The following is a 27,493-nucleotide window of genomic DNA, read 5'->3' on the forward strand; positions in this document are numbered from 1 at the left end:
CGCTTTCATAAGTTCGTTTATCCTACTAGAGGCGCTCTCTTTGTATCTCAGAACTAAAATTGACAACCGGTTTAGCCTGGCGGGTAGGTCACCCTATTGAGTTTGACAATTATAGTCTTGCATTTTTATCGTAAAATTGAATCATTGTGGTTCACCTGTGAAAATATATACCACAATCAGCAAAACTTTCACTATACTTTCACTTCTATAACCTGTCACAACATTTTTTACCAATTTTTTTAAATATTTCGCAACTAAATGCTGAGCACCACCATTCACGTATTTCAAAATATCTCGAAAATATGTCAACAACTTGGGGATACCAATTAATATTCAAAGTTTCTACCATATTCAAATTAATGATTTTTTTGTTGTGCTCATGCTTGGTTTAATCAGTTAATAATATTGACATCATAATTGTTTACAAATTACTTAAAAGATTTGAGAACCGCACTCTGAATATAGCACTTAAATAGTATAAGAAAGTAGACATGATTTGAACTTAACAGATTAAACATTAAAGGTACTAAATCCTGGCGTAATAAAAATAATTGTACCTTAGCGTTTTTTCTTAAAAATGAAATCGATAATTTGAAAAACTATAACGCCTGCAAAATTTTAATAGCAAGCAAAATATAAAATTAGTAAAACTTGGAAACCACAAATAAAATGACCATAACCATTAAAAGGTTTAAGGAAATAAAACAGTAAGTATTGTTAAATCATTCATTTACTAAGCTCTTAACATTCAAAATGCACAAAATAACATATAATGGTTGAACCATTTGCTAGAATGTAAATAATGGGCCAATGGACCGTTTCCAGTGTGTTACATTGATAATGTTAAGTTAAAAAATATTTTAAGCACACATTCAAACATACTCGTGCTAACAAAAATAATTAAATAGGATCACCTAAACATTTTGTAGGCGGTTTGTATAGTGAGAATATTCTTATTGCGAATATTGAGATAGTATCTCACCAAAACCTAAAAGAGAAGAAGAGGTAGCGAAAACGTGACCTCCTCTCTCGGCGTTTATAAGACGTCAGACTAATATGCACAAAATTGCAATGTTTAGCAACGTTAGTAAAAAAAAAGTACTGCGGTTTCTTCCACTATTAAATGCTGTGCATTTATTACAATATAATAATCACCTAATGTTAATCTTATAACATGTGTATAAAACAAAAGTTAAACCGCCTCGTACTAATGAATGCATACTTGTTCGAAGATACAAATTACAGGGTTTCACAACGTACATACACGGGTACTCGCAGCGTGCCAATAATACGACAACTCATTGAACTCTAGTGGTAGTGGTTCTATTTTTGACACGTTAAAGCTCCCATGTATTCAATTTTGTTAGATGTGGAAGGAAAAGTCCAATTGACAAAATAATGACTATTATTTCATCACAGAAATAACCACAATAATAAGACTTAAGAAAGTAAATGCTATGAGACATATAACGAATTTGAATCCTGCGAGCGTATGATGGTCCTCTGTATCATTAAAAACGTTCTTAGAAGTTAGAAAAGTTAAAGTAGATAGTAATTTATATATGCTTTTGTTGATATACCTGACCATCATCTCTAGTATTTGTACATGGTTCCAAGAGCAACTCCATCTGTGGGCTGGCTGGCATATTAAATTTGTGAACTACGTGCTGGGATTGTTCCACTCTAGTTCAACAATTCTAAAATAAAACCAAACACATTGTAAATAAATGCGAGAAATTACATTACGTGCTTAGCATCATATGATAAAACAAGCAATGCATGGGTTTTCATCCAAATTCTACTTTTAATTTAAGTTAAATAGTACATAGCCAAAGTGATTATTTTAAAGAAAGTTACCATGGCTTAACATGGTTATTTATTACAGACAAATGCACTAACTATGTAAATATTTTTGTCAAAAACTTCATTGTAAAGTACTTAGATACGAAGCCGTCATTTTCAATGCAGTGTCAGACTACATGAGTGTTCTCAGTGATTACCACTTTATATGTGCACTTGGTTATTCCACGTCAAGAGCAACGCGAGTCACTATTTGATTGCGTGTTTCGTTTTATCATGATGCAAATTGAAGTGGTTTACTTCTGAGTCTCTCGTTTTATCCCACTCATTATATTACACTTAAAGTTACATCATGAATACAAAAACACGCACTGCAATGGTGACTTGGTGACTCGCGTAACTTTTTTCGTGGAATGAACTCGGTTAAAAGGAAATCTAAAGCCAGTACTGATTGGAAAAGCTGTGCTGTGGCGTGCTGAATTCAACCAGTACCAATTTAGTATCCATTAAAATCCAGTTACATTTTTAAGTTAAGACCATTAACTAAATAAAATTACGCTAAACGATATTTAGAGCATACTAAACAATACCTCACTTTCCAATTCTTCAATAACTATCTCACAGTCAACAACATAAATGATTGATCACACGAGCGGACTGCAAAACAACGGTACAAATGACATTCATTCACAATTTTAATTTAATCATATTAATGGTTAATGCTATTCAGCGTTACTTCAAATAGAATTATTGTTACTGTAAAATCGTGTTAGCCATCGAACTCCAATGGAAGGGTACAATGGCAATAATACCCTACCCTGCAGATCTCGCTCTTAATGGAGGCATAAATAGCAGACATAAAATTTTCGGTCAATTTACAAAATAAATATTTTTTACTATGAACTATATTCAGTGGCTATGTTGAGAGCCGAAACTCGACCGATACATACATATAATATCACATATCTGACCTATACAACATACAAGCGAATCTTTAAAATTTCACCCGCGCTGTCGTTCCAACAGTCTAGCAGCTCAACCTCCGCGATGATACAGAAGTGGTCCTTACATACCCTAAGTTAGTTATGTAGCTCGTCGCAACGATATTGTTCGAAACTGGGCTCGACCTGTTCATTAAATTCTATATTTTTGTAATGTACAAGTATATTATCAAGACAGACTCCATTTTAATTTATAGATATACAATTTAGCTAACTTTACTAATTTAGAACAACGCAGACATTGAAAAAATCGCTCTTTAGTAATATAATACAATTACATAATACATACAGCGTTTCTAAATCGATTCCAATCGGATAGTATCGAGTCAATAATTTCAGCTCTAGACATTTATAAGATATATTAAGCGACACGTATTCATAAAGACAAGTATATTATTTCCAACAAGTTATGAAAGAAGGTTGTCGGTTATGGATATTCTTTCCACCAGAAAAAGCACAGTCACATACTTAAAACGACGAGTTGTCAGTTGCCGGTATTTGCCGTAACCGACAGTGATAGTGATAGATCTTATAACGCTCACGCATAGCATCAGAACTGTATCTTAAAAAAGTGAGGCACAGGTAGCATGGCACGCAGCAGCCCGCGCTGCGGCCACCCATGAGTCCAAAATCTCGGATTAAGACCTAACGTGACGTCGACGCCACATCACTACAACTAAAATAGGGACTAGTGTGCGCGCGCAGATGTTATTTTCGCACAGTGGAACATCGGTGAGGTACTCGACAAAGCGGTAGTCTCCGTGAACGCTCCCCGTGCATGCGGTACGGTTTAAATTGTAGGAAAATATAACATCGTCACGGTGATACTGAATATGTGAGCCATAAAAAAATGATAGTATATTCACTGTGAATAAGAATGAGTAGTGAGTAGGTGTCGCGGTGTGGCGGGGTGGCGGGAGGTTCACTCGACGTCCATGTGGTCGGGCGCGGGCGCGGCCTCGGGCGCGGGCGCCTGGCCGTCGCCGGTGGAGGCGGGCGGCGGCGTCTTCTCCTTAGGCTTCGGTTTGTTGAGGATCGGATTCACGGTGCTTTCGAAGTTCTGAAAGAGGATTTTTCAACTTTGGTAATGGTTCACTTTTCGAAACGCTCAGGCTGCGGTCTCCTCGACCGGACGCCGTCCGCGGCGGGTGACTGCCGGGCGCCCGCGATCTACGGCATCCGAATTCTATGTTCGCAATCCGGCCGTAATGCGTGATCCGGCTCACCCGCCACGCGGGACGACTATTTGAGGCGAAGGTCACCCGCCGCGGACGGCAACCGGCATTCAAACATAGCAAGACGGCGTCTACCCCCCGCGGTATCTATTGTCAATAATAGAAATGATCACCAAAGAAAAGAAAGACATGCTACTTATGAGTGTAGTGCAGTCTAATACTCTTTGTATGATACGTGGCAATCGTCCACCGCACACGGCGTGTGGTCAAGCAGACCAGGCATCCGCGGCTAGCGACGTATCAGTCTCAGGTTGCGTTATAAGCAGATCGTATCCTTAACGCTTATAGAAAATATTAGTAATCAAATCTGGTGCGTGGTGTGCGCGGGCGGCCGCCTCCACCCACGCCAGCGCCGCGCCCGCCGCCTCCGACTCCTCCTGCATGTCGCCATACCTGTCGCTCCTGGCGGATCTGGTGCGTGGTGTGCGCGGGCGGCAGGTGTCGCGGCGCGCGCGCGAGCGCCTGGCGCGCCGCCTCCACCCACGCCAGCGCCGCGCCCGCCGCCTCCGACTCCTCCTGCATGTCGCCATACCTGTCGCTCCTGGCGGATCTGGTGCGTGGTGTGCGCGGGCGGCAGGTGTCGCGGCGCGCGCGCGAGCGCCTGGCGCGCCGCCTCCACCCACGCCAGCGCCGCGCCCGCCGCCTCCGACTCCTCCTGCATGTCGCCATACCTGTCGCTCCTGGCGGATCTGGTGCGTGGTGTGCGCGGGCGGCAGGTGTCGCGGCGCGCGCGCGAGCGCCTGGCGCGCCGCCTCCACCCACGCCAGCGCCGCGCCCGCCGCCTCCGACTCCTCCTGCATGTCGCCATACCTGTCGCTCCTGGCGGATCTGGTGCGTGGTGTGCGCGGGCGGCAGGTGTCGCGGCGCGCGCGCGAGCGCCTGGCGCGCCGCCTCCACCCACGCCAGCGCCGCGCCCGCCGCCTCCGACTCCTCCTGCATGTCGCCATACCTGTCGCTCCTGGCGGATCTGGTGCGTGGTGTGCGCGGGCGGCAGGTGTCGCGGCGCGCGCGCGAGCGCCTGGCGCGCCGCCTCCACCCACGCCAGCGCCGCGCCCGCCGCCTCCGACTCCTCCTGCATGTCGCCATACCTGTCGCTCCTGGCGGATCTGGTGCGTGGTGTGCGCGGGCGGCAGGTGTCGCGGCGCGCGCGCGAGCGCCTGGCGCGCCGCCTCCACCCACGCCAGCGCCGCGCCCGCCGCCTCCGACTCCTCCTGCATGTCGCCATACCTGTCGCTCCTGGCGGATCTGGTGCGTGGTGTGCGCGGGCGGCAGGTGTCGCGGCGCGCGCGCGAGCGCCTGGCGCGCCGCCTCCACCCACGCCAGCGCCGCGCCCGCCGCCTCCGACTCCTCCTGCATGTCGCCATACCTGTCGCTCCTGGCGGATCTGGTGCGTGGTGTGCGCGGGCGGCAGGTGTCGCGGCGCGCGCGCGAGCGCCTGGCGCGCCGCCTCCACCCACGCCAGCGCCGCGCCCGCCGCCTCCGACTCCTCCTGCATGTCGCCATACCTGTCGCTCCTGGCGGATCTGGTGCGTGGTGTGCGCGGGCGGCAGGTGTCGCGGCGCGCGCGCGAGCGCCTGGCGCGCCGCCTCCACCCACGCCAGCGCCGCGCCCGCCGCCTCCGACTCCTCCTGCATGTCGCCATACCTGTCGCTCCTGGCGGATCTGGTGCGTGGTGTGCGCGGGCGGCAGGTGTCGCGGCGCGCGCGCGAGCGCCTGGCGCGCCGCCTCCACCCACGCCAGCGCCGCGCCCGCCGCCTCCGACTCCTCCTGCATGTCGCCATACCTGTCGCTCCTGGCGGATCTGGTGCGTGGTGTGCGCGGGCGGCAGGTGTCGCGGCGCGCGCGCGAGCGCCTGGCGCGCCGCCTCCACCCACGCCAGCGCCGCGCCCGCCGCCTCCGACACCTTCTGCATGTCGGCTTCCGTCAGATGGTTATATTTCGCGTCACCCGCTCTGCGAGGGTAAAAATAGTACATTACTATAGAGGACGGGAAACGAACGACTACGCTCGGCTGTCTATATCTACTTGGCCTGCAACCCCGTTTCTCGCCGAGATTTGTGTTGTGCTTTTCTCAAACTTGTAATGAAATAATAATTTTAAAAAAATAGGACGATGATGATTGTTTCATGTCCTAATGTGATAGGTTATTCAGTGCGTCGGGTACTGAAGGGGAATAAAAATGTGATTATTTTGGCGCTACGACGCACGCCATTCCGATTTTTTTTTGTATTTTTTATTATTACTTTGAGACAATTAAAGGGGGAACGAAAATTTTATTATTTTTGCGCTAAGACGCACGGTTTCTGCATAACAAAAAAAAACATTATAGGGCTGTAACTCCTAAACCATGCTTCGTAGCGCAAAAATTATCAAATTTTCGCTCCCCTTTAGGAGAAGACCCTAAAATAATATTTAACAAACACAGAGAAGAAAAAAAAAGAAAAAGCATAATGGCCAGACATAGAAGTATTTGTGGCAATAACGAGTGCTTGAGAAAATGAAACATCGAAAAATATGTTATCGATAAGTCAGTCTAAGATTAACAATTCCAAATCAGATCATAATTTCTTGATTACATATATTTAGTTCTTACCTTACCAGTGTTGGGTAAAAAGTAGTTGGATTACAGATTAACGATTATGATTACAAGATGTAGTTTTAACTACAAATTACAATTATTAGGAAAAAGTAGTTGAACCTTTGATTAATGATTACTAACTACATTTTGTAGTTAGTAATCGAATTAATAACTAAATTTTGTAATTTTAATCTGTAATAAATTACTTTATAACTAACTAAGTGCTTTGGCTCAGCGATCCAAAAAGAATCTTGGCCTCCGAAACGAGAGAACGCCACCTGTCCTGATCCAGCGCGGTTTCCTGCCATGAATTGGCATTCAGCCGACGCAGGTCCGCCTCCACGACATCACACCAGCGGTACCTTGGGCGCCCGATCGGTCGACGGCCGGTTGGGCGCCCGATCGGTCGACGGCCGGTTGGGCGCCCGATCGGTCGACGGCCGGTTGGTCGCCCCAAGTACGCTTCCTTGACTACGCGATCCTCCCCCATTCTGAGTAGGTGACCGAGCCAGCGAAGTCTGTGGGATTTAGTTACGCCGATGATATTGGGCTCAGCCACCAACTCTTCGATCTCGGCATTTTTCCGGATCCTCCAGGAGCCGTCGTCATTTCGGACAGGTCCCAGGATCTTCCTGAGCACTTTTCTTTCTGCTATCAGGAGCTGACTTTCCTCTTTTTGAGTTAGTGTCCAGGCCTCACAGCCGTACATAAGAATAGGCCGAATGACGGTTTTATAGATTCTTAGTTTTGTACTCTTACTGAGAAGCCTGGACACCAACACTTTATGGAGGGCTGCACTACATCGTAGTGCGTTTTTAATGCGCAGTGCAATCTCCTCCTCCCGGGTGTTTGTATCGGTGACTGTACATCCGAGGTAGCGGAACTTGTCAACACCCTGATAGACGGTACCCTCCACATGAAGGCTGTCACGGTGAAATTACTTTATGCGATTACAAATTACTTTTACTCAAAGAAATGTTTTCGATCATCTATGTATAATCAGGAAAATGAACGAATTTTAAGTTGATCTTAACATATCAAGTTAGACTTTTCATTTAAAAAGGATTGTTAGTTTTACAAGATTTTGTACAAAGGGACTTATACGAGTATTATTACTTTTCTTTACTGAGAGAGTACTAAAGTACTAAATTAGTCTTCTTTGCCTATCAAAAAGTAATTGAGTAAATTTGATAATAAATTAATGTAAATTCGATTACAAATTACAAAGTAATCTTAATTACAAGTAGTTGTAACTACACGTAATCAACTACAAACAATTCAACTACTTATAATCCAATTTGTAGTTAAAAATACACAAGTAATTGATTACGCCCAACACTGGTACTTACTTATAAGAATAAAAACGTTAACTGTTGAATAGTGTCTAAAAAATAAGGCAACTACCAATGGGTATATATATATATCAAAGAAGATATCGAACGTGTTGTGTATTTCGCAGTAGCTATGCTATTTTTATACAATGTTAAAAATATCTAAAAAATATCTTTTCTTAATAATGAAATCGATAATTTGAAAAATTATAACGCCTGCAAAATTGTAATAGCAAGCAAAATATAAAATGAGCAAAACTTGGAAACCAAAAATAAAACGGCTCGTATTATAATTGAATATGAAGGTACAAAAATTTGGCTTTTATAGAATTTATCAATAACCACGGGAACATAGCGTTATAAAGTACACCCGCCATTCTGACTGTCAGGATGGCGGGTGACCTGTTTTTTGGTGATAACTTTAAGTACCGTGAGGTAAAATTTTTTTTAAAGGAGGTACTAAATAGTACAAATTAGGTACAAAAATATGGTATGGTTTTCATTTAATTTTATTTAGGTACACCCGCCATTCTGACTCTCACATTATTTGCGTGAAAGAACATTTTTGCTATGGGCCACCGTTTACGAGTTATTTAAGAACTAAAAGAGGGACCTGTAAACCTTTTCGTTAGCGCCACCCCCATCCATCAGTACTTTCAGTATGTTATGTAAGGTACCTTTATCTACAACTATGCCATAATTCGCTTATACACATTTATTTCCCCGTTTTTTCCTTCGTTTGGTGGCCTATACTACTGACGAGACTGGAAATTTGCCCCTCTTTATATTCGACATTTTCTATACTTAATAAACATAAGGTCTGGGTTAGCGTTGTTCATAACTATTCCAAAACATACTTAAAAAAATAAAATGTTCTACAGTTGAAATGTATCACTTTCTGCACACTTAGAACAACAATGACCCACTTTGAGAGCATGAGAAATGAAGTATTACTTGTACAAGTCGACGGCCTTCTTGGCGAGCTGTATGGCCAGCGAGTAGTCGTCGAGCGCGCCGGGCCGCAGCTCGAACTCCAGGCGCCGCTGCTTGATGGGCTCGCCCTCCGTGCGCAGCTCCGTCAGCTTGTCCACGTACACCTGCACCGACCAAATGTTTATAGCAGGGGTTCCCAAAGTGTGCGCCGCGGCGCCCTCGTGCGCCGTAGAAAGTAAAGAGGGGCGCCGTGAGTTCTATCATTATCCGAAACCACAAATATTCGCGGGTACCTATTTGAGCGCTCGCATCGGTAAATAATATAGCGTCGTGTCACTCTTTTTCGACAGTGATTTTAAATTTACAAGGGCGCCGTTGCAAAATACTAAACTTGTAACTGCGCCGCATGTTGAAAAAGATTGGGAACCCCTGGTTTATAGCTCTGTCTATCGTTTACGGCTAAACTACCGAACCTATTTCGATGAGACAGCTTGAGAATGGACCTGTCTACTTTACTTTTTAAAGACTGAATCCTACTCGGGCAGAGCAAGAGGCTCAGTTAGATGTAGATATACTTGTATCAGCCGGACCGGATTCGATTCGATTGGATTATATTAACGAACGACTGAATGATCCGGGAGGCGCACCTGTCTGTTCTGGTCCTCGCCCTCCTCGTAAAGCCAGGCCTCGAGCGCGTCGAGCGCGGCCACGAGGCGCGCGCGCTGCGCCGGCTCCACGAACTCGTGCAGCGCCTCGCCGTCGCCGAGCTTGCCGCGCAGCTCGCACACGTACTGATCCCAGTCTGTACCTGTCTGTTCTGGTCCTCGCCCTCCTCGTAGAGCCAGGCCTCGAGCGCGTCGAGCGCGGCCACGAGGCGCGCGCGCTGCGCCGGCTCCACGAACTTGTGCAGCGCCTCGCCGTCGCCGAGCTTGCCGCGCAGCTCGCACACGTACTGATCCCAGTCTGTACCTGTCTGTTCTGGTCCTCGCCCTCCTCGTAGAGCCAGGCCTCGAGCGCGTCGAGCGCGGCCACGAGGCGCGCGCGCTGCGCCGGCTCCACGAACTCGTGCAGCGCCTCGCCGTCGCCGAGCTTGCCGCGCAGTTCGCACACGTACTGATCCCAGTCTGTACCTGTCTGTTCTGGTCCTCGCCCTCCTCGTAGAGCCAGGCCTCGAGCGCGTCGAGCGCGGCCACGAGGCGCGCGCGCTGCGCCGGCTCCACGAACTCGTGCAGCGCCTCGCCGTCGCCGAGCTTGCCGCGCAGCTCGCACACGTACTGATCCCAGTCTGTACCTGTCTGTTCTGGTCCTCGCCCTCCTCGTAGAGCCAGGCCTCGAGCGCGTCGAGCGCGGCCACGAGGCGCGCGCGCTGCGCCGGCTCCACGAACTCGTGCAGCGCCTCGCCGTCGCCGAGCTTGCCGCGCAGCTCGCACACGTACTGATCCCAGTCTGTACCTGTCTGTTCTGGTCCTCGCCCTCCTCGTAGAGCCAGGCCTCGAGCGCGTCGAGCGCGGCCACGAGGCGCGCGCGCTGCGCCGGCTCCACGAACTCGTGCAGCGCCTCGCCGTCGCCGAGCTTGCCGCGCAGCTCGCACACGTACTGATCCCAGTCTGTACCTGTCTGTTCTGGTCCTCGCCCTCCTCGTAGAGCCAGGCCTCGAGCGCGTCGAGCGCGGCCACGAGGCGCGCGCGCTGCGCCGGCTACACGAACTCGTGCAGCGCCTCGCCGTCGCCGAGCTTGCCGCGCAGCTCGCACACGTACTGATCCCAGTCTGTACCTGTCTGTTCTGGTCCTCGCCCTCCTCGTAGAGCCAGGCCTCGAGCGCGTCGAGCGCGGCCACGAGGCGCGCGCGCTGCGCCGGCTCCACGAACTCGTGCAGCGCCTCGCCGTCGCCGAGCTTGCCGCGCAGCTCGCACACGTACTGATCCCAGTCTGTACCTGTCTGTTCTGGTCCTCGCCCTCCTCGTAGAGCCAGGCCTCGAGCGCGTCGAGCGCGGCCACGAGGCGCGCGCGCTGCGCCGGCTCCACGAACTCGTGCAGCGCCTCGCCGTCGCCGAGCTTGCCGCGCAGCTCGCACACGTACTGATCCCAGTCTGTACCTGTCTGTTCTGGTCCTCGCCCTCCTCGTAGAGCCAGGCCTCGAGCGCGTCGAGCGCGGCCACGAGGCGCGCGCGCTGCGCCGGCTCCACGAACTCGTGCAGCGCCTCGCCGTCGCCGAGCTTGCCGCGCAGCTCGCACACGTACTGATCCCAGTCTGTACCTGTCTGTTCTGGTCCTCGCCCTCCTCGTAGAGCCAGGCCTCGAGCGCGTCGAGCGCGGCCACGAGGCGCGCGCGCTGCGCCGGCTCCACGAACTCGCGCAGCGCCTCGCCGTCGCCGAGCTTGCCGCGCAGCTCGCACACGTACTGATCCCAGTCTGTACCTGTCTGTTCTGGTCCTCGCCCTCCTCGTAGAGCCAGGCCTCGAGCGCGTCGAGCGCGGCCACGAGGCGCGCGCGCTGCGCCGGCTCCACGAACTCGTGCAGCGCCTCGCCGTCGCCGAGCTTGCCGCGCAGCTCGCACACGTACTGATCCCAGTCTGTACCTGTCTGTTCTGGTCCTCGCCCTCCTCGTAGAGCCAGGCCTCGAGCGCGTCGAGCGCGGCCACGAGGCGCGCGCGCTGCGCCGGCTCCACGAACTCGTGCAGCGCCTCGCCGTCGCCGAGCTTGCCGCGCAGCTCGCACACGTACTGATCCCAGTCTGTACCTGTCTGTTCTGGTCCTCGCCCTCCTCGTAGAGCCAGGCCTCGAGCGCGTCGAGCGCGGCCACGAGGCGCGCGCGCTGCGCCGGCTCCACGAACTCGTGCAGCGCCTCGCCGTCGCCGAGCTTGCCGCGCAGCTCGCACACGTACTGATCCCAGTCTGTACCTGTCTGTTCTGGTCCTCGCCCTCCTCGTAGAGCCAGGCCTCGAGCGCGTCGAGCGCGGCCACGAGGCGCGCGCGCTGCGCCGGCTCCACGAACTCGTGCAGCGCCTCGCCGTCGCCGAGCTTGCCGCGCAGCTCGCACACGTACTGATCCCAGTCTGTACCTGTCTGTTCTGGTCCTCGCCCTCCTCGTAGAGCCAGGCCTCGAGCGCGTCGAGCGCGGCCACGAGGCGCGCGCGCTGCGCCGGCTCCACGAACTCGTGCAGCGCCTCGCCGTCGCCGAGCTTGCCGCGCAGCTCGCACACGTACTGATCCCAGTCTGTACCTGTCTGTTCTGGTCCTCGCCCTCCTCGTAGAGCCAGGCCTCGAGCGCGTCGAGCGCGGCCACGAGGCGCGCGCGCTGCGCCGGCTCCACGAACTCGTGCAGCGCCTCGCCGTCGCCGAGCTTGCCGCGCAGCTCGCACACGTACTGATCCCAGTCTGTACCTGTCTGTTCTGGTCCTCGCCCTCCTCGTAGAGCCAGGCCTCGAGCGCGTCGAGCGCGGCCACGAGGCGCGCGCGCTGCGCCGGCTCCACGAACTCGTGCAGCGCCTCGCCGTCGCCGAGCTTGCCGCGCAGCTCGTACACGTACTCCTCCAGCGCGTTGCGCGCATCCGCGCGCTCCTTCTCCTGCCGATCCTGCGCCTGCATCTTGCCCTGCGGGGAACCAATGTGAGGGGAACTTTTACATAGGATAAGAAAAATCCAAGATATATTCTGGCAAACCAGCTTTATCAGTGCAAAAAGACGGCAAATTTGAAAACATAGGCCCAAGGGATCGATTCTCATAGAAATTTTGAATTTTAAACTTCGATGTAAAATTTCGTCTTTGTAATTATGAGGGGCTATCAATTAATAACGTCATACAAAGTAAGGGCGGGAAAGTGGTCTGAAAAGAATCACGTATGATCACCATGGGGGTAGGGGAGTAGAAAAATAGGTATGACGAGTATTTTTTTCTTAAATTGGCCCAAGCCATATTTAACGTTAACAATATGTGTCGTGTGAAAATAGTTTTTGGACCCTAGATGCTTTGTACAATTTTATTTGTGTGCTACTATAATACCATACCCCATCCCAAAATCAGGGAGATTAGGTTTAACTACGTCTGGAATTTCTGGATAGCACACATCTGCCTACAAACCTACCAGTATCTTACAAACTTTTTTTTTTTATATTTGGTCAGCAGGTGACTAAGCTTGCTTATTCTAAACAAAAAAATTGAGTTATGATGAACATATATGTACGAAAAAACGACGTTTTCTTAAATCGTCTATTTTTTGTCTCTCAACTGTACTCAACTTGTCACACAACTATTTTTACAGGTACTAAACCTAAGACAATAATGTAACTACTTATATATATGTAAAAATACAATCTAAAGTATATCATTACATCTATAAGATAATACATACAATGCCGACTTTGTGAATTCATTCAGAGCACATGAGAATAGGTCAATATTCTCCGCCATTACGTTGAGGGTCCGCACAGCGCGCGTCAGCGGCGCCAGACCGAGCCGACGCCGGCGCCACACATACCCGTCGGGCACGTACACGCTCCCATACCTCAATACCTTGACTGTTGTGCAGTTATTGGTTGTAGAGTAAAAATAAATATATAAAAATAATTGTATGGTAAAGCTTTTGTCCAAAGTAATTATAAAATATTCATAAAGATATTCGAGATATGAGCAAAAATCTGAAAAAATATATTTTTTCTATCGTTTCGGTTTTTGGAAAATGTTCGATATGGTGGTAATTAGCGTAACGGACTTAAGTGCCACTACAGTCTATGGCTCTTAAGACCATTGTGAGTACGCTGTGAAAATGACTCAACGAAGAATCTTTTTGTTTTTACATGCTTAAGCATATCGATCTTATCGCGAGGAATACATCTCACAGAGCCACTAGTCGTAGTCATAGAAGAAATATATATGGTACTTTGCATTGTTCAGCAAAGTAAGGACATCATTGATATCCAAAGAAATATAAAACTCATCACAATAATATTCCGACAAACACGCATAATTTGCGGCTTTTATTTGATTAAGAGCCCTTATTCCTTAGAGTGAAAAACGAACATTTAAGTGCATGATTTTTCTTAGGAAGATTTCTTTGAAATTGCGCCTGCTCTTTTCTAAGACATGATTTTCCGAGTTATTTGAACTTAACATATTAAACATTAAAGGTACTAAATCCTGGCGTAATTAAAACAATTGTACCTTAGCGTTTTTTCTTAAAAATGAGATCGATAACGTGAAAAATTATAACGCCTGCAAAATTGTAATAGCAAGCAAAATATAAAATGAGTATAACTTGGAAACCACAAATAAAATGGCTCATATTATAGTTAGGGAGGCGAGGTAGCTAAATGGCGTAATTCAACGGCGCCGTCGAGACCTATCAAAATCGAAAGATAAAATAATTTCGAAAAGAAAAGCTCGTATGGTAAAAACCATTTTAGCGGTGGGTTTGGCGTGTACGGTTTTTCAAAAATGTTAAAAAAAACAGTTACTTGGGCATTCTCGAGCGCGTCAGATATTCATACTACGTATGCCCCAAGTGCCTCTGATAACAACGGTATACTAATCTGCCGGTTTGCTTGGTGGGGGTAGGAATATAAAGTAGTCAAAAATGCAAAAAAAAAAAATTTACTCGAGCGCGTCTGATTTTCGGAAGGGGTATTAAGTAGGCCCCAAGAAAGCTCCCTTTAAAAAAAGTGACGATTTCGGTGTGACGATAAGTTACGATGAATTTTTGAAAATGCAAAAAAAAAAGTTTTTTTTGAAATACTCGAGCGCGTCAGATTTTCATAGGGGAGGTTTATCTCGGTATCCTGAAAGCATATTTTCTTAATCTGACAAAAATGTTGGTGGGTTCTCTTAATCTGACCGAAAAAGTTTTTTTGGTTTCTTTATTTCCTTTCTTTCTCCTTGATAAAACGGGGATTTTAAGAATGACAATAAAGCGATAGATGCAACCAACGTAAATGTAGATGAAATGTAGTACGAAGTACATGAAACTGTACATGTTATCATGTTAATAATACTTTTGTATACAGATACGCGTAACTTTTTCCGAGTCCACGAAAATTGTCGAGAAGCTTTAGAAAAATAATAATTTATAGATATAATAAAAGTCACATAATTTAATCATCGTTCTTTCATATCAATTTTTTTAACACCCTCAGTTTTCGAGATATACTCAAAAAACCGGGATCGGGAGTTTGAGTTTTTATGATGCTTCAAGTCAAAAAGTTTTAACTTTAGACAAAAATGTAAAGAGACCTTTTTTGTGTAAAATAAAATTACCTTTTTTGTTCATTTAACCTTTTTTTTTTTGTAAAATGTATCGTTCGCGACTTATATGCCGCAACGCGTTTTTCGGAAGACGAAATGGCTCCTCCACACTTCCGGTCATGCGGAAACCGGCAGATTTTTTATTTTTAGTAAGTTTTAGATTATATTCTTCAAAATAAAAATAAAAATAATTGCGCTCGAGAATGCCGGATTGACGTTTCTTTTTTACAAATTCGCGACCCTATAACTCGGCGGCGTCAAGGACTTATCGTCAGATTAGTTAAATTTAGTCTTAAAACACTAAAATCAACCCCCAATATCTTAATCTGACATATAGAGCTAAATACTTTACAAGGTGGTTCTATTAGGTCTAAGGTATCTAGTATCTATCTCATATCTTAAACTGCCACGCTCGAGTATTACCGAAAATTCCCCTATTCGCCGCCCTAACTATTATAATTGAATGTGAAGGTACAAAAATTTGGCATTTATAGATTTTATCAATAACCACGGGAACATAGCGTAATAAAGTACACCCGCCATTCTGACTGTCAGGATGGCGGGTGACCTGTTTTTTGATGATAACTTTATGAACCGTGAGGTACAATTTTTTTTAAAGGAGGTACTAAATAGTACAAATCAGGTACAAAAATATGGTATGCTTTTCATTTGATTTTATTTAGGTACACCCGCCATTCTGACTCTCACTATAGTTTCGCCATGTCCGTCTGTCTGTCTGTCTATCTGTCCGAGGCTTTGCTTCGTGGTCGTTAGTGCTAGAAAGCTGAAATTTGGCATGGATATATTAATCAATAAAGACGACAAAGTCGTACAATAAAATCTAAAATAGTACATTACGATACAAGTGCGAAAAATAGGAAATTCGAAACGAGTGGCGATAAATTAAAACACGACCGAAGGGAGTGTTTTAAATCGACACGAGTTGCGAATTACCTATTCGCACATGTATCGTACAACGTTTTACAGTACATATGGCCCTTTAACCCATTCATTGCCGAAGACGCGAATTCGCGTCCTATGTATGTGTAATCGTAATGCCGAGGACGCGATTTCGCGTCCTCGAGTTATTTGTTTTTTTTTGCTAGAAAACAACTGTACTTAAATGCTGATACCAAAATGTTACTTTATTTATGAAGGATAATATTATACTGTTGCTGGTTTTTGGATTCAGTGCATCTGTAATTTTCATAATTCTTATCTCGGATGCCGAAGACGCGAATTCGCGTCCCATGTTATGTGTAATCGTTATGCCGAGGACGCGATTTCGCGTCCTCGAGTTGTGTTTTTTTTTGCTAGAAAACAACTGTACTTAAATGCTGATACCAAAATGTTACTTTATTTATGAAGGATAATATTATACTGTTGCTGGTTTTTAGATTCAGTGCATTTGTAATTTTCATAATTCTTATCTCGGATGCCGAAGACGCGAATTCACGTCCGATCGTAATTCCGGGGTCGCGATTTCGCGGCCTCGTTTTTTTACTAGAAAACAACTATTTATTTATTTTTTGAAGGTGAATATTATACTTCGGTTTTTGGATTCAGTGCATTTGTAATTTAGAAAAAATAGTTTTTGCTAGAAAAACACTTATTTAAAAAAACTTATCCCGAGATGTAATTTTTAAAGACAAATTGTATACTGTTACCGGTTATTAAAATAAACACATTTGTAATACTCAACATTTTCATTTCGGGTGAAGCGGAGGCGGATTCCCGTCCATTATGTTTATATTAGGTAATTGTCATTTACCTTTTATCGCGAAAAATATTTAATGATAGTAATTTAATCATGTGCCATATACTTTATAAGTGATTGTGGCAATTAATAATACAAACTACTAAAATAATTTAGATACGCAGACATGTTTATGTCCAGGGGTACTAAACATTTTCGACTGTATATTTAACTATAATAAAATGGGTTGCATTTAATATTTAATATTTTTGTCCATTATCTAAACACTTGCTTTAAACACTTTCTTTAACTTTTATAATCTTACTAAAAACCATTAAAAACTCATATACGTCTGAAGTATACGGCCGTCACGTCTATACTGAATACGTTTTCGACAAAAACTGTTTTTAGGCGCAAAAATTTCACTTACGATGCCGAAAACGCGAAATTGCGTCCTTGACAACGTAATGCCGCGGACGCGAATTCGCGCCCTTGAAATAGGTTAACCTAATGCCGCGGACGCGAACTCGCGTCCATGAAATGTTAACGTAATGCCGCGGACGCGAATTCGCGTCGTCGCGTGGAAGGCGGCGGCACTGCGTGATGAGTAAAAATATGAGGCGTCGGCAATGAATGGGTTAAATGTTCGACACAGTAACGTAATATGCTACTTCTCGCACTAGTGCTATAAAGTAGCCCCATATGTACTGTAAATTTAATTTTTCTTATGGTACCTCCCCTACACGTAAAGAAGGGGTGAAATTTTTTTTTCGCTTCAACCCTAGAGTTTAGGGTATCGTTGGAAAGGTCTTTCAAAACTCATAGGGGTTTTCAACAAACATTTTTTGATAAAGTGAATATATTCGGAGATAATCGCTCCGAAAGAAAAAAAAATGTGTCCCCCCCCCTCTAACTTTTGAACCATAGGTCCAAAAAATATTAAAAAAATCGTGGAAGTAGAGCTTAAGAAAGACATTAAATGAAAACTATAGCGGACATGATCAGTTTAGCTGTTTTTGAATTGTCGCAAAAAGTTTTCCCATAGTAAAAATACTTACTTTAATTAGGTACTGATTATGCAAATTTGCCTATTTGTTTAACTCGGGTGAAAGGTACCGTTTCATCCCTTGGTTAACAATTTACTATACTTTAAGCTCCAGTTTAGCTTTTTGTGACGGAAGAGTAACTACGGAACCCTACACTGAGCGTGGCCCGACATGCTCTTGGCCGGTTTTATTTAATATTATGTGACGCGTTATCTTGGGCTGACATAAGAGACGCTCAAAACTGTGTTGTCCTGTGTGTCAAAAAGTTGATTCGCCCCTCTAACATTTTCTTTAATTGTAAAAATAACACGTCTATTTACCTCTTGCTCCATGTAGGAGTTGAGCTCGGGCTGCGAGAAGCCGTGGGTGCGCGCGTCGATCGGCAACTCGACGGTCTTTACTAACACTTTCTTCTTGTCTTTCGACTTGTCCTTTTTATCGTCAGATTCCTGAAATATTACACGAACGGTTCACATCTTTCATAGACTGATTTCCCCATCACCAACGCTGCTTGGAAAAATGATTATGTTTATTGCGCGACTCTATTGCAGCTTAACTGCCTAGAGGATAAAAAGAAGAGGATAGTTTTCCAAGCGGCGCGGTGCACCCATTTGCACCAGAGCTGTTCCAAAATCCACACTAACTACTAGGATAAAAGAAAGCTTACTTCACTACATCTTCATCTGCAACGCTGCCAGAGAAAAGTTAGAAACAAATATAACCGTAAGGACAAAAACATGCGCGGACACAGAGACAGAACTGTAAAGAAACTTCACTTGACGAATGCATGAAAATAAAAGGAATTAAAAGGCGATATTCAAAAGCCTTATGAAAGTACTGTGCAAATGGGGCCTCGGAGCGAGGAGGGGGATGACACAAAGCATGGATGTCTGCTGGCTCATTCGGGGTTACTACAATATCTGTCTAATAAAATAATACAAGAATAAAGTGTGAAGCTACAGAAGGTCTATTCAATCTTATTGTTTTATTTACCAGTCAATCAACTAGCTCCAATAGCATTACTTTGAATCAGTTATTTAACCAATAGGGAATATTACGCAAAACTGCGTAGGGGGCGCCACTAGCACAATTTGAGGGCCTACTTCGAAACACGAAGCATCTAAATTCCGTTACAGTAAGACGGACTTTTTTTCAAGGCTAGGAGCAGCTTTTTCCTACGCAAGTATTGATATTAGTTACATCAGGTAAAAAGTCAGATTGAATAGACGTGAGAGCGTGAATAAGTCAGCAAACATCTCGCAAATCACTCGACACTCGCGCTACCGACACGTACCCCGCTGAACCACGATCCTACTCTCTGTGTCCACGACTGTCTTTGCTGAGGCTCCCCTTGCATATCGTCTTCCCTCACCTCTTGGTTCTCGGGCCCATTCTGCTGTTGCTCTTGTGACCCGTTAGTTTCCATGGGCGTTTCCTGGTTGTTCGCGTTCTCGTTTTCCATTTCTATGCTGTCGCTCTGGGCGTCCGCTTTCTTTTCTACCAACGACGCTGACGCGACAGTGACGATTCCGTGAATGTTCACTCTCACTTTCAATTTTACTTTCTGTGATTCGCCCTCAGAGGTTGGCTGAACATCCTTTATGTTCCATTGACCTATGGAAAAATGTTTTCTAGAGTACTACTATTACAAAAGCTTTGTAACTAATAAAACCAAGTGAAAAAACTGGACAGAAAGATGTTTGACGCCACTTACCGATGAACGAATCGGGATAGGGCACGGGGTCAGTATAGTAGGCTCTGACTGAGAACGGTTCTTTTCTGTAGAATGTCAGCATTTTAGAGAATGGTGCTTGATGGAAAGCTGGGAACACCTAGGGAGGTAAAAGATATTATAAAAAATAAAATAAAATAACAAAATGGAATATAATTTAACCATTTAACGAGTAATTTCATTTTTTTAAACAGTTATTGTTTAAAATGTAAACATTGGTTGCATAGTTATTTGCATATCATAACTTGCTAAATAAAAACTAACTATGGAAGTTACATTCAATGATTCTGTTGTGTAACGGTATAACTTGAGAATTCATTGTCCCACGCCGAAATTAAATACATACATTGCGTTCAGACTACTCGGAGCGATATGTAGTTCTCGTTCCGCAACCGACGCACGGGGCGAGGATATCCTCGTCAGCAGCATCCAGGGTCTGCACGTACATACCTCCAGGTCACCGTCCTCGCCGCGCGCCGCGTCCCAGGCGAGGCGCACGGCGTAGGGCTGCACGTCGGTGACGCTGAACTCGCGCACGCGCACGGCCGGGCTCAGCATGGCGCACTGCAGCGCGCAGCCGCGCGACGAGAGTGGTACATACCTCCAGGTCACCGTCCTCGCCGCGCGCCGCGTCCCAGGCGAGGCGCACGGCGTAGGGCTGCACGTCGGTGACGCTGAACTCGCGCACGCGCACGGCCGGGCTCAGCATGGCGCACTGCAGCGCGCAGCCGCGCGACGAGAGTGGTACATACCTCCAGGTCACCGTCCTCGCCGCGCGCCGCGTCCCAGGCGAGGCGCACGGCGTAGGGCTGCACGTCGGTGACGCTGAACTCGCGCACGCGCACGGCCGGGCTCAGCATGGCGCACTGCAGCGCGCAGCCGCGCGACGAGAGTGGTACATTCCTCCAGGTCACCGTCCTCGCCGCGCGCCGCGTCCCAGGCGAGGCGCACGGCGTAGGGCTGCACGTCGGTGACGCTGAACTCGCGCACGCGCACGGCCGGGCTCAGCATGGCGCACTGCAGCGCGCAGCCGCGCGACGAGAGTGGTACATACCTCCAGGTCACCGTCCTCGCCGCGCGCCGCGTCCCAGGCGAGGCGCACGGCGTAGGGCTGCACGTCGGTGACGCTGAACTCGCGCACGCGCACGGCCGGGCTCAGCATGGCGCACTGCAGCGCGCAGCCGCGCGACGAGAGTGGTACATACCTCCAGGTCACCGTCCTCGCCGCGCGCCGCGTCCCAGGCGAGGCGCACGGCGTAGGGCTGCACGTCGGTGACGCTGAACTCGCGCACGCGCACGGCCGGGCTCAGCATGGCGCACTGCAGCGCGCAGCCGCGCGACGAGAGTGGTACATACCTCCAGGTCACCGTCCTCGCCGCGCGCCGCGTCCCAGGCGAGGCGCACGGCGTAGGGCTGCACGTCGGTGACGCTGAACTCGCGCACGCGCACGGCCGGGCTCAGCATGGCGCACTGCAGCGCGCAGCCGCGCGACGAGAGTGGTACATACCTCCAGGTCACCGTCCTCGCCGCGCGCCGCGTCCCAGGCGAGGCGCACGGCGTAGGGCTGCACGTCGGTGACGCTGAACTCGCGCACGCGCACGGCCGGGCTCAGCATGGCGCACTGCAGCGCGCAGCCGCGCGACGAGAGTGGTACATACCTCCAGGTCACCGTCCTCGCCGCGCGCCGCGTCCCAGGCGAGGCGCACGGCGTAGGGCTGCACGTCGGTGACGCTGAACTCGCGCACGCGCACGGCCGGGCTCAGCATGGCGCACTGCAGCGCGCAGCCGCGCGACGAGAGTGGTACATACCTCCAGGTCACCGTCCTCGCCGCGCGCCGCGTCCCAGGCGAGGCGCACGGCGTAGGGCTGCACGTCGGTGACGCTGAACTCGCGCACGCGCACGGCCGGGCTCAGCATGGCGCACTGCAGCGCGCAGCCGCGCGACGAGAGTGGTACATTCCTCCAGGTCACCGTCCTCGCCGCGCGCCGCGTCCCAGGCGAGGCGCACGGCGTAGGGCTGCACGTCGGTGACGCTGAACTCGCGCACGCGCACGGCCGGGCTCAGCATGGCGCACTGCAGCGCGCAGCCGCGCGACGAGAGTGGTACATACCTCCAGGTCACCGTCCTCGCCGCGCGCCGCGTCCCAGGCGAGGCGCACGGCGTAGGGCTGCACGTCGGTGACGCTGAACTCGCGCACGCGCACGGCCGGGCTCAGCATGGCGCACTGCAGCGCGCAGCCGCGCGACGAGAGTGGTACATACCTCCAGGTCACCGTCCTCGCCGCGCGCCGCGTCCCAGGCGAGGCGCACGGCGTAGGGCTGCACGTCGGTGACGCTGAACTCGCGCACGCGCACGGCCGGGCTCAGCATGGCGCACTGCAGCGCGCAGCCGCGCGACGAGAGTGGTACATACCTCCAGGTCACCGTCCTCGCCGCGCGCCGCGTCCCAGGCGAGGCGCACGGCGTAGGGCTGCACGTCGGTGACGCTGAACTCGCGCACGCGCACGGCCGGGCTCAGCATGGCGCACTGCAGCGCGCAGCCGCGCGACGAGAGTGGTACATACCTCCAGGTCACCGTCCTCGCCGCGCGCCGCGTCCCAGGCGAGGCGCACGGCGTAGGGCTGCACGTCGGTGACGCTGAACTCGCGCACGCGCACGGCCGGGCTCAGCATGGCGCACTGCAGCGCGCAGCCGCGCGACGAGAGTGGTACATACCTCCAGGTCACCGTCCTCGCCGCGCGCCGCGTCCCAGGCGAGGCGCACGGCGTAGGGCTGCACGTCGGTGACGCTGAACTCGCGCACGCGCACGGCCGGGCTCAGCATGGCGCACTGCAGCGCGCAGCCGCGCGACACCGCCTCGTCCTGTGAACCGGACACGGCTACTAATCGGCATTTCATATTGGCCTTTAGGTACAATAATACACTCATACTTTTTCTATTAATATTTTACGGTGTACTATTTCACTTACGAACCTTACCCACGTCCTTCTTTTTGTCTATCTTTAACAAACGAATTTTTGACATTATTTTGAATAATTTATTAATAACCCGTTTCCAGGCCGCAGCAATCTACGAGGATTTCCCAAAATCCTAATATATTTCAATTAATCCAGCTTAGATGATTCATTTGGTGACAAGTCACATTTCTCGTATTGAATTTGAACCATAAATCGAAATATTAAAGTTGGAATTGTATTGGCGCGTATGTAGTCGATAAATCGTCCTATTAATGCCTGGAAAAGGGTTTATGATTTCTTTCAAGTGTGCCTGTAGTTGTAACCGTATAGTTTGTGTCATCCACGATGACGCGCAGATTTGTCAAATCTAACCTTTAATAACAACAAGCGTCGTAGTGAATGACACGATTAAAATAAATTCTTTCGCACCATGAATGAAACCAAACACTAGAAAGCTATTGGACAAACATTTTTGACACAGTATCTGTTTAATAAATCGGAAAGAAATACAAGACTCGTTTCGAACGGAAAAATGTGCACGGTGTCAAAAAGTTTTTTATGTAGATAATACCTAATATCTAAATTCAAAAGCTACTCAGCCACCTAACCTAACTCGCACCTAACCCTAACCAAGGTTAATGCCTAGATTAGGTTAGGTTTGTAACCTAGGTTAGGGCAGAACAAACTCATGTGTGTAACAGAACCCATATTTGACACTTATCTTACTCACCTGGTTAAGTGTTGTAGAAGCAACTTTCCCAAATACTTGTTCAATCAGAGCTTTAACAGCAGGCACTCTAGTAGATCCACCTACAATCTCCACTGAGTTGATGTCCTCAGGGCGTAGTTCTACAAAAAAAAAACAATTATAACTTAGAAGTTACAAAATTGTCTGCATAAACATGTTCTATAGATTGGGGTGTCATATAATCATATTGATTAAATAAACTCACTAGCATTGTGGAGTATAGATCTTAGGGTCCTCTCGACTCGGTTGAAGGTGTCAGCACAGATCTCCTCCATCTGCGAGCGCTGCATCTCGCCTGACACATCTCTTTCCTCCATGAAGCATTCAACATTGAGAGGCAGTTTAGTACTGTTTGCTGACATTTGTTTCTTCAGCTTCTCTACCTCTTGGAGCAAACGGAAGAAAGCCCTGAAAAATTAAATTACTCAACTCTACACTTCCCCCTTTCTAGTTCGACACATGTGACCCAGTCAGGACATGAATGTAGATTGTCTAGCCGCGTAAGGCCTAATGTGCATTAAAATGTATGCTCCTTCAAAAATCTTTTCTTTTGTTTGCTTTCTCAAACAAGCGAAATTGATACCAATTTACCATACAAAAAAGGTTCAAATTAAAAATAGAAAAAGTTTGTATGGCCACCATACTTATGAGGCTAGAAGAAGCTATTATTATAATTTCAATTATTATTTAGGGGCTTGTGTTCTTTACATGAACCTTTCATATAGAACAATAATTATTTTCATGAATTAAATTGGCGCAAATTTCAAACCTCGTACCTCTGGTTTTTCCTAGCATCTAGCTTAAGTCTAGTTAGGATGTCCTGGCAGAAGTATTCAGCCAATGCCATGTCTATGTCGCGGCCTCCACAGTGGGCGTCAGTGGCGGTGGCCAGCACTCGCAGCTTACCCTTGTTAAAGGCACATGCGGACACCTATACACAACATTAATAAAAATCATTGAATAATAAAACTAAAAAGTTTTATAATCACAGATACATTATCCCAGGATAAATGGCTATGCCTGTTTTCAGTTTTCTCTTTGTCTGTACTGTGCATTGCTTTTTATATATAAATACATTGATTAGAGTAAATTTAAGTAAAGATGCAACTAGACAACAAGTTTCTCTGAGATTATGTAGCCTACAAAAAGTTAAAACAATATTAAAATATTTTCTATAAATTACCTGCAGGGAACTATGTCCAAAGTCTACAAAAACAACATTTCTAGGTTTTTCTTCAGGGGCAGGCAGATCTTGTTTGTATATACCGTAGGCAAGAGCAGTGGCAGTGGTTTCATTCATCAGACGTAGCACGTTAAGCCCTAGAAGCAAAAAACATTTCATCATGCAATATCAGTTTCACTGATATTCACTTGTGATTAACTATGCAATCAGCCATATGTGAATTCAGAGATATTGTTTTCAATAACGTAACAAATAAATGTGATTATACAAACAGGATATTTTTCTTTGATTAACTTTGGGCCATTTAAATATATAAAAGAAAGTGCTTTGATTTAAAATACATAAAATGTAATTGTTTACATATACTAGGTATATTTAATGATACTTCAGTGAGTAGTGCAAAATGAACTTTATGCCCTTGACCAAACATATCCCAATGGTTCAGAGTTATAATAGCTCTCAATCAATTAACAATTTATGACATGGGAAAACAAGGCACACATATTCAATGTTTAACTTTTCCAGTCCTGGAACATTTAGCATGCTCTTTATGTTTTCCAGTAGAATAAGATAATTTTAACTGTGGTACAACTTAAAGGATTAGTTGAAATCAGTTTAAATTGTTTAATAAATTTAAAATAGATTTCTTTTAAAACAGAGATATCTCAGACAGAGAATCAGATCTCTTGAAACTAACAGATTCTTGAGGTCAACAGAAAAACACAAACATTGTAATCAAAGGTGTGAATTACCAGAGATGGCAGCAGCATCTAACAGAGCATTTCTCTCAGCATTGGTGAAGTAGCTGGGCACAGAGATGACACAGTCATTCACTTGAGTACCGAGGGCCGTAGCTGCAATATCCTTGAGCTTTGTAAACAACATTGCGGTTATCTGGAACATATATGTAATAGTAAGTGAAATAATGTCAATTATCCTTACTTGTGACGAGACTTGCATTGTAAAGATGTGTGAACTGTGATCTTATTTTGTACAGGCATTTACATTGACCTGACTTGATGTAATTTTAAACAAAAAAACTGACCTGCCCCACAGAAAACAAGGACTGACTAATCAAACATATAGATTCCTCTATCAAGGCACCATCTAGTACTAAAGCAGAAACGCTTTCCACATAGATTTTCCAACATTGACCCGCCTATTGCTATCTGTATTGCATATGCAGAATTTTATTGCTGACCCATAATTATATGATTGTCAATGTCACTGTGCGATTTTGACAGCAATATAATTATGCGTATGCAACAGAGATAGCATCAGGCAGGTCAATGTACGAAAATCTATCTGGAGTGTTTCTTCTTTAACAAACAAGCATAAATGTCAAGGTAGTTTTCCATTCAAGTCTAAATAACTTTTTGATTTCATACAATACTAACTGATGACATTCAACATAACCTTAACAAATTAACATAGCTTTGTAGTGAGGTTTCATACCTTAATCAGTGGCTTCAAATTCTAACTATTAAGAATACAAAAACATATTTCAGAAAAGAAATAATTGTTTTAACTAGGCCATCATACCTGTTCAGGGCTGAAAACATTTTCTTCACCTAGATAGTGGACTCTGATACCAATTCCATCATCAGGTCTTTGTTCCACCTTGAAAGGGAAGTGTTTCAACTCTTTTTGCACATGTGGGTCCGAGTACTTCCGGCCTAACAATCTTTTGAACCCAAAAACGGTGTTTTTCATATTTGTAACTGTCTGATTCTTTGCAGCAACTCCCAATATTCGATTTTTTGATGAAAATGCAACACATGATCTGAAATTGCAAACAAAAATCTAACCTCAAAAAGGTAAGAGAGTAACCTAATCGCCTTTTATAGCTCACGACTGATAAAAATGAATAGAGAATTCCTATTTGTAACACTAAGAAATTGCTGAGAGTGACACAGCATAATAACCACAAAAATATAATGAAAAAGTTAATGGCAACTGTAAGAACTGATAAAAATATATATTTTCAACGAACTTAAAAGTCTGATGAAGTACATTATCCAAATAGGCTACTCTTACTTCCATACAAGGTATCGACATGAACATGACGTGCAAATCATCAAATCCTTGAAAGTGTCGAGTAAATATCGCGAGGATAATTAAAATGAAAAAGATTGCGGTTTTCATGTCAGGAAGTGAATATTAAATTTAAGAAATACTTACGGTGTACCTCGAAGACTGTAATCATTAGCTATTGTTTCAATGCCACCTGCTTTTGCCACAGCAATGTAGCAAGATTCATTGCCGAAATCAATACCTATGACAGACATAGCAGCCATTGGAACACAAAATTATTTATTTGTCGAATTGCAAGACGAATGGAGCTCTCTCTCAAATTAACAAGCACGAAAAACACGACGTCGAAAATCACTTTCAATACGCGATGAACAAATTGCCGGTTTGTCGCTCAGGTCTCTCGCGATGGCTAGTGGTTTGCTATGTGCTGCGTGCCCGAATTTTCTAGAAATTGACAGAATTAAAGTGTTGCCTGTTGAATTACTTTTTATAGTGCTTTTACATTCCCGTGCGAGTGACTTGGCGAGCCGAGTCACTAGACGGTGGGCAAGTGGCTCGTCTCGTGGCTCGGCTCGCGCCTCACCAGGCTCGCGTCCGGAGCGGTATTTTAAGATTTTTGAGTTACAGTAATAATATATACTAATCTATGATTTGGAGCAAGCACGAGTCAAAAGTGGCATCATCCACATTTGATCCACATCCATCCACACTTTATCAGGCCCGATATCAGGGCCGAAATCGAGAGAAATAATATTTTTCTGTTTCTAAAAATATCAGCACATCGTTTACAATATTTGAAATTTTATGTATACACAGCCACATATTACTATACTACGTCGGTGGCAAACAAGCATACGGTCCGCCTGATATTAAGCAGTCTCCGTAGCCCATGTACACCTGCAACTCCAGAGGAGTCACATGCGCGTTGCCGACCCTAACACTCCGCAACCTCGTTGAACTCTGACAACCGTACTCACCGAT

General features: G+C 46.6%; 1 protein-coding gene across 1 annotated transcript; it reads right to left on the reverse strand.

The window, feature by feature from the left end:
• Nucleotides 1-712: 712 nt before the first annotated feature.
• Nucleotides 713-27,044, reverse strand: LOC133516979 (97 kDa heat shock protein). The gene is made up of 15 exons (XM_061850071.1): nt 26,660-27,044; nt 26,021-26,261; nt 25,231-25,372; nt 24,479-24,615; nt 24,072-24,226; nt 23,501-23,703; nt 23,278-23,396; nt 22,306-22,452; nt 19,573-19,690; nt 19,231-19,472; nt 18,179-18,307; nt 12,263-12,472; nt 8,900-9,042; nt 5,820-5,988; nt 713-3,861 (listed from the first exon to the last, which is right to left on the reverse strand). The coding sequence occupies exons 1-15, from the start codon at nt 26,773-26,775 to the stop codon at nt 3,724-3,726; spliced, it is 2,409 nt and encodes an 802-aa protein (XP_061706055.1). The 5' UTR covers nt 26,776-27,044; the 3' UTR covers nt 713-3,723.
• Between the last annotated feature and the right edge of the window lie 449 nt (nt 27,045-27,493).

The sequence above is a fragment of the Cydia pomonella genome, chromosome 4 (assembly GCF_033807575.1).
Source record: "Cydia pomonella isolate Wapato2018A chromosome 4, ilCydPomo1, whole genome shotgun sequence".
NCBI classification, from domain to species: Eukaryota; Metazoa; Arthropoda; class Insecta; order Lepidoptera; family Tortricidae; genus Cydia; species Cydia pomonella.

Excerpts from the sequence above, each read along its gene's own strand:
- LOC133516979 (XM_061850071.1), bottom strand. The coding sequence starts at position 26,775 with ATGGCTGCTATGTCTGTCATAGGTATTGATTTCGGCAATGAATCTTGC. Across the intron at positions 22,453-23,277 it reads CTTCTACAACACTTAACCAG|GACGAGGCGGTGTCGCGCGG; the intron begins GTGAGTAAGATA and ends TCCGGTTCACAG. Across the intron at positions 5,989-8,899 it reads AAGGCCGTCGACTTGTACAA|AGCGGGTGACGCGAAATATA; the intron begins GTAATACTTCAT and ends TTACCCTCGCAG.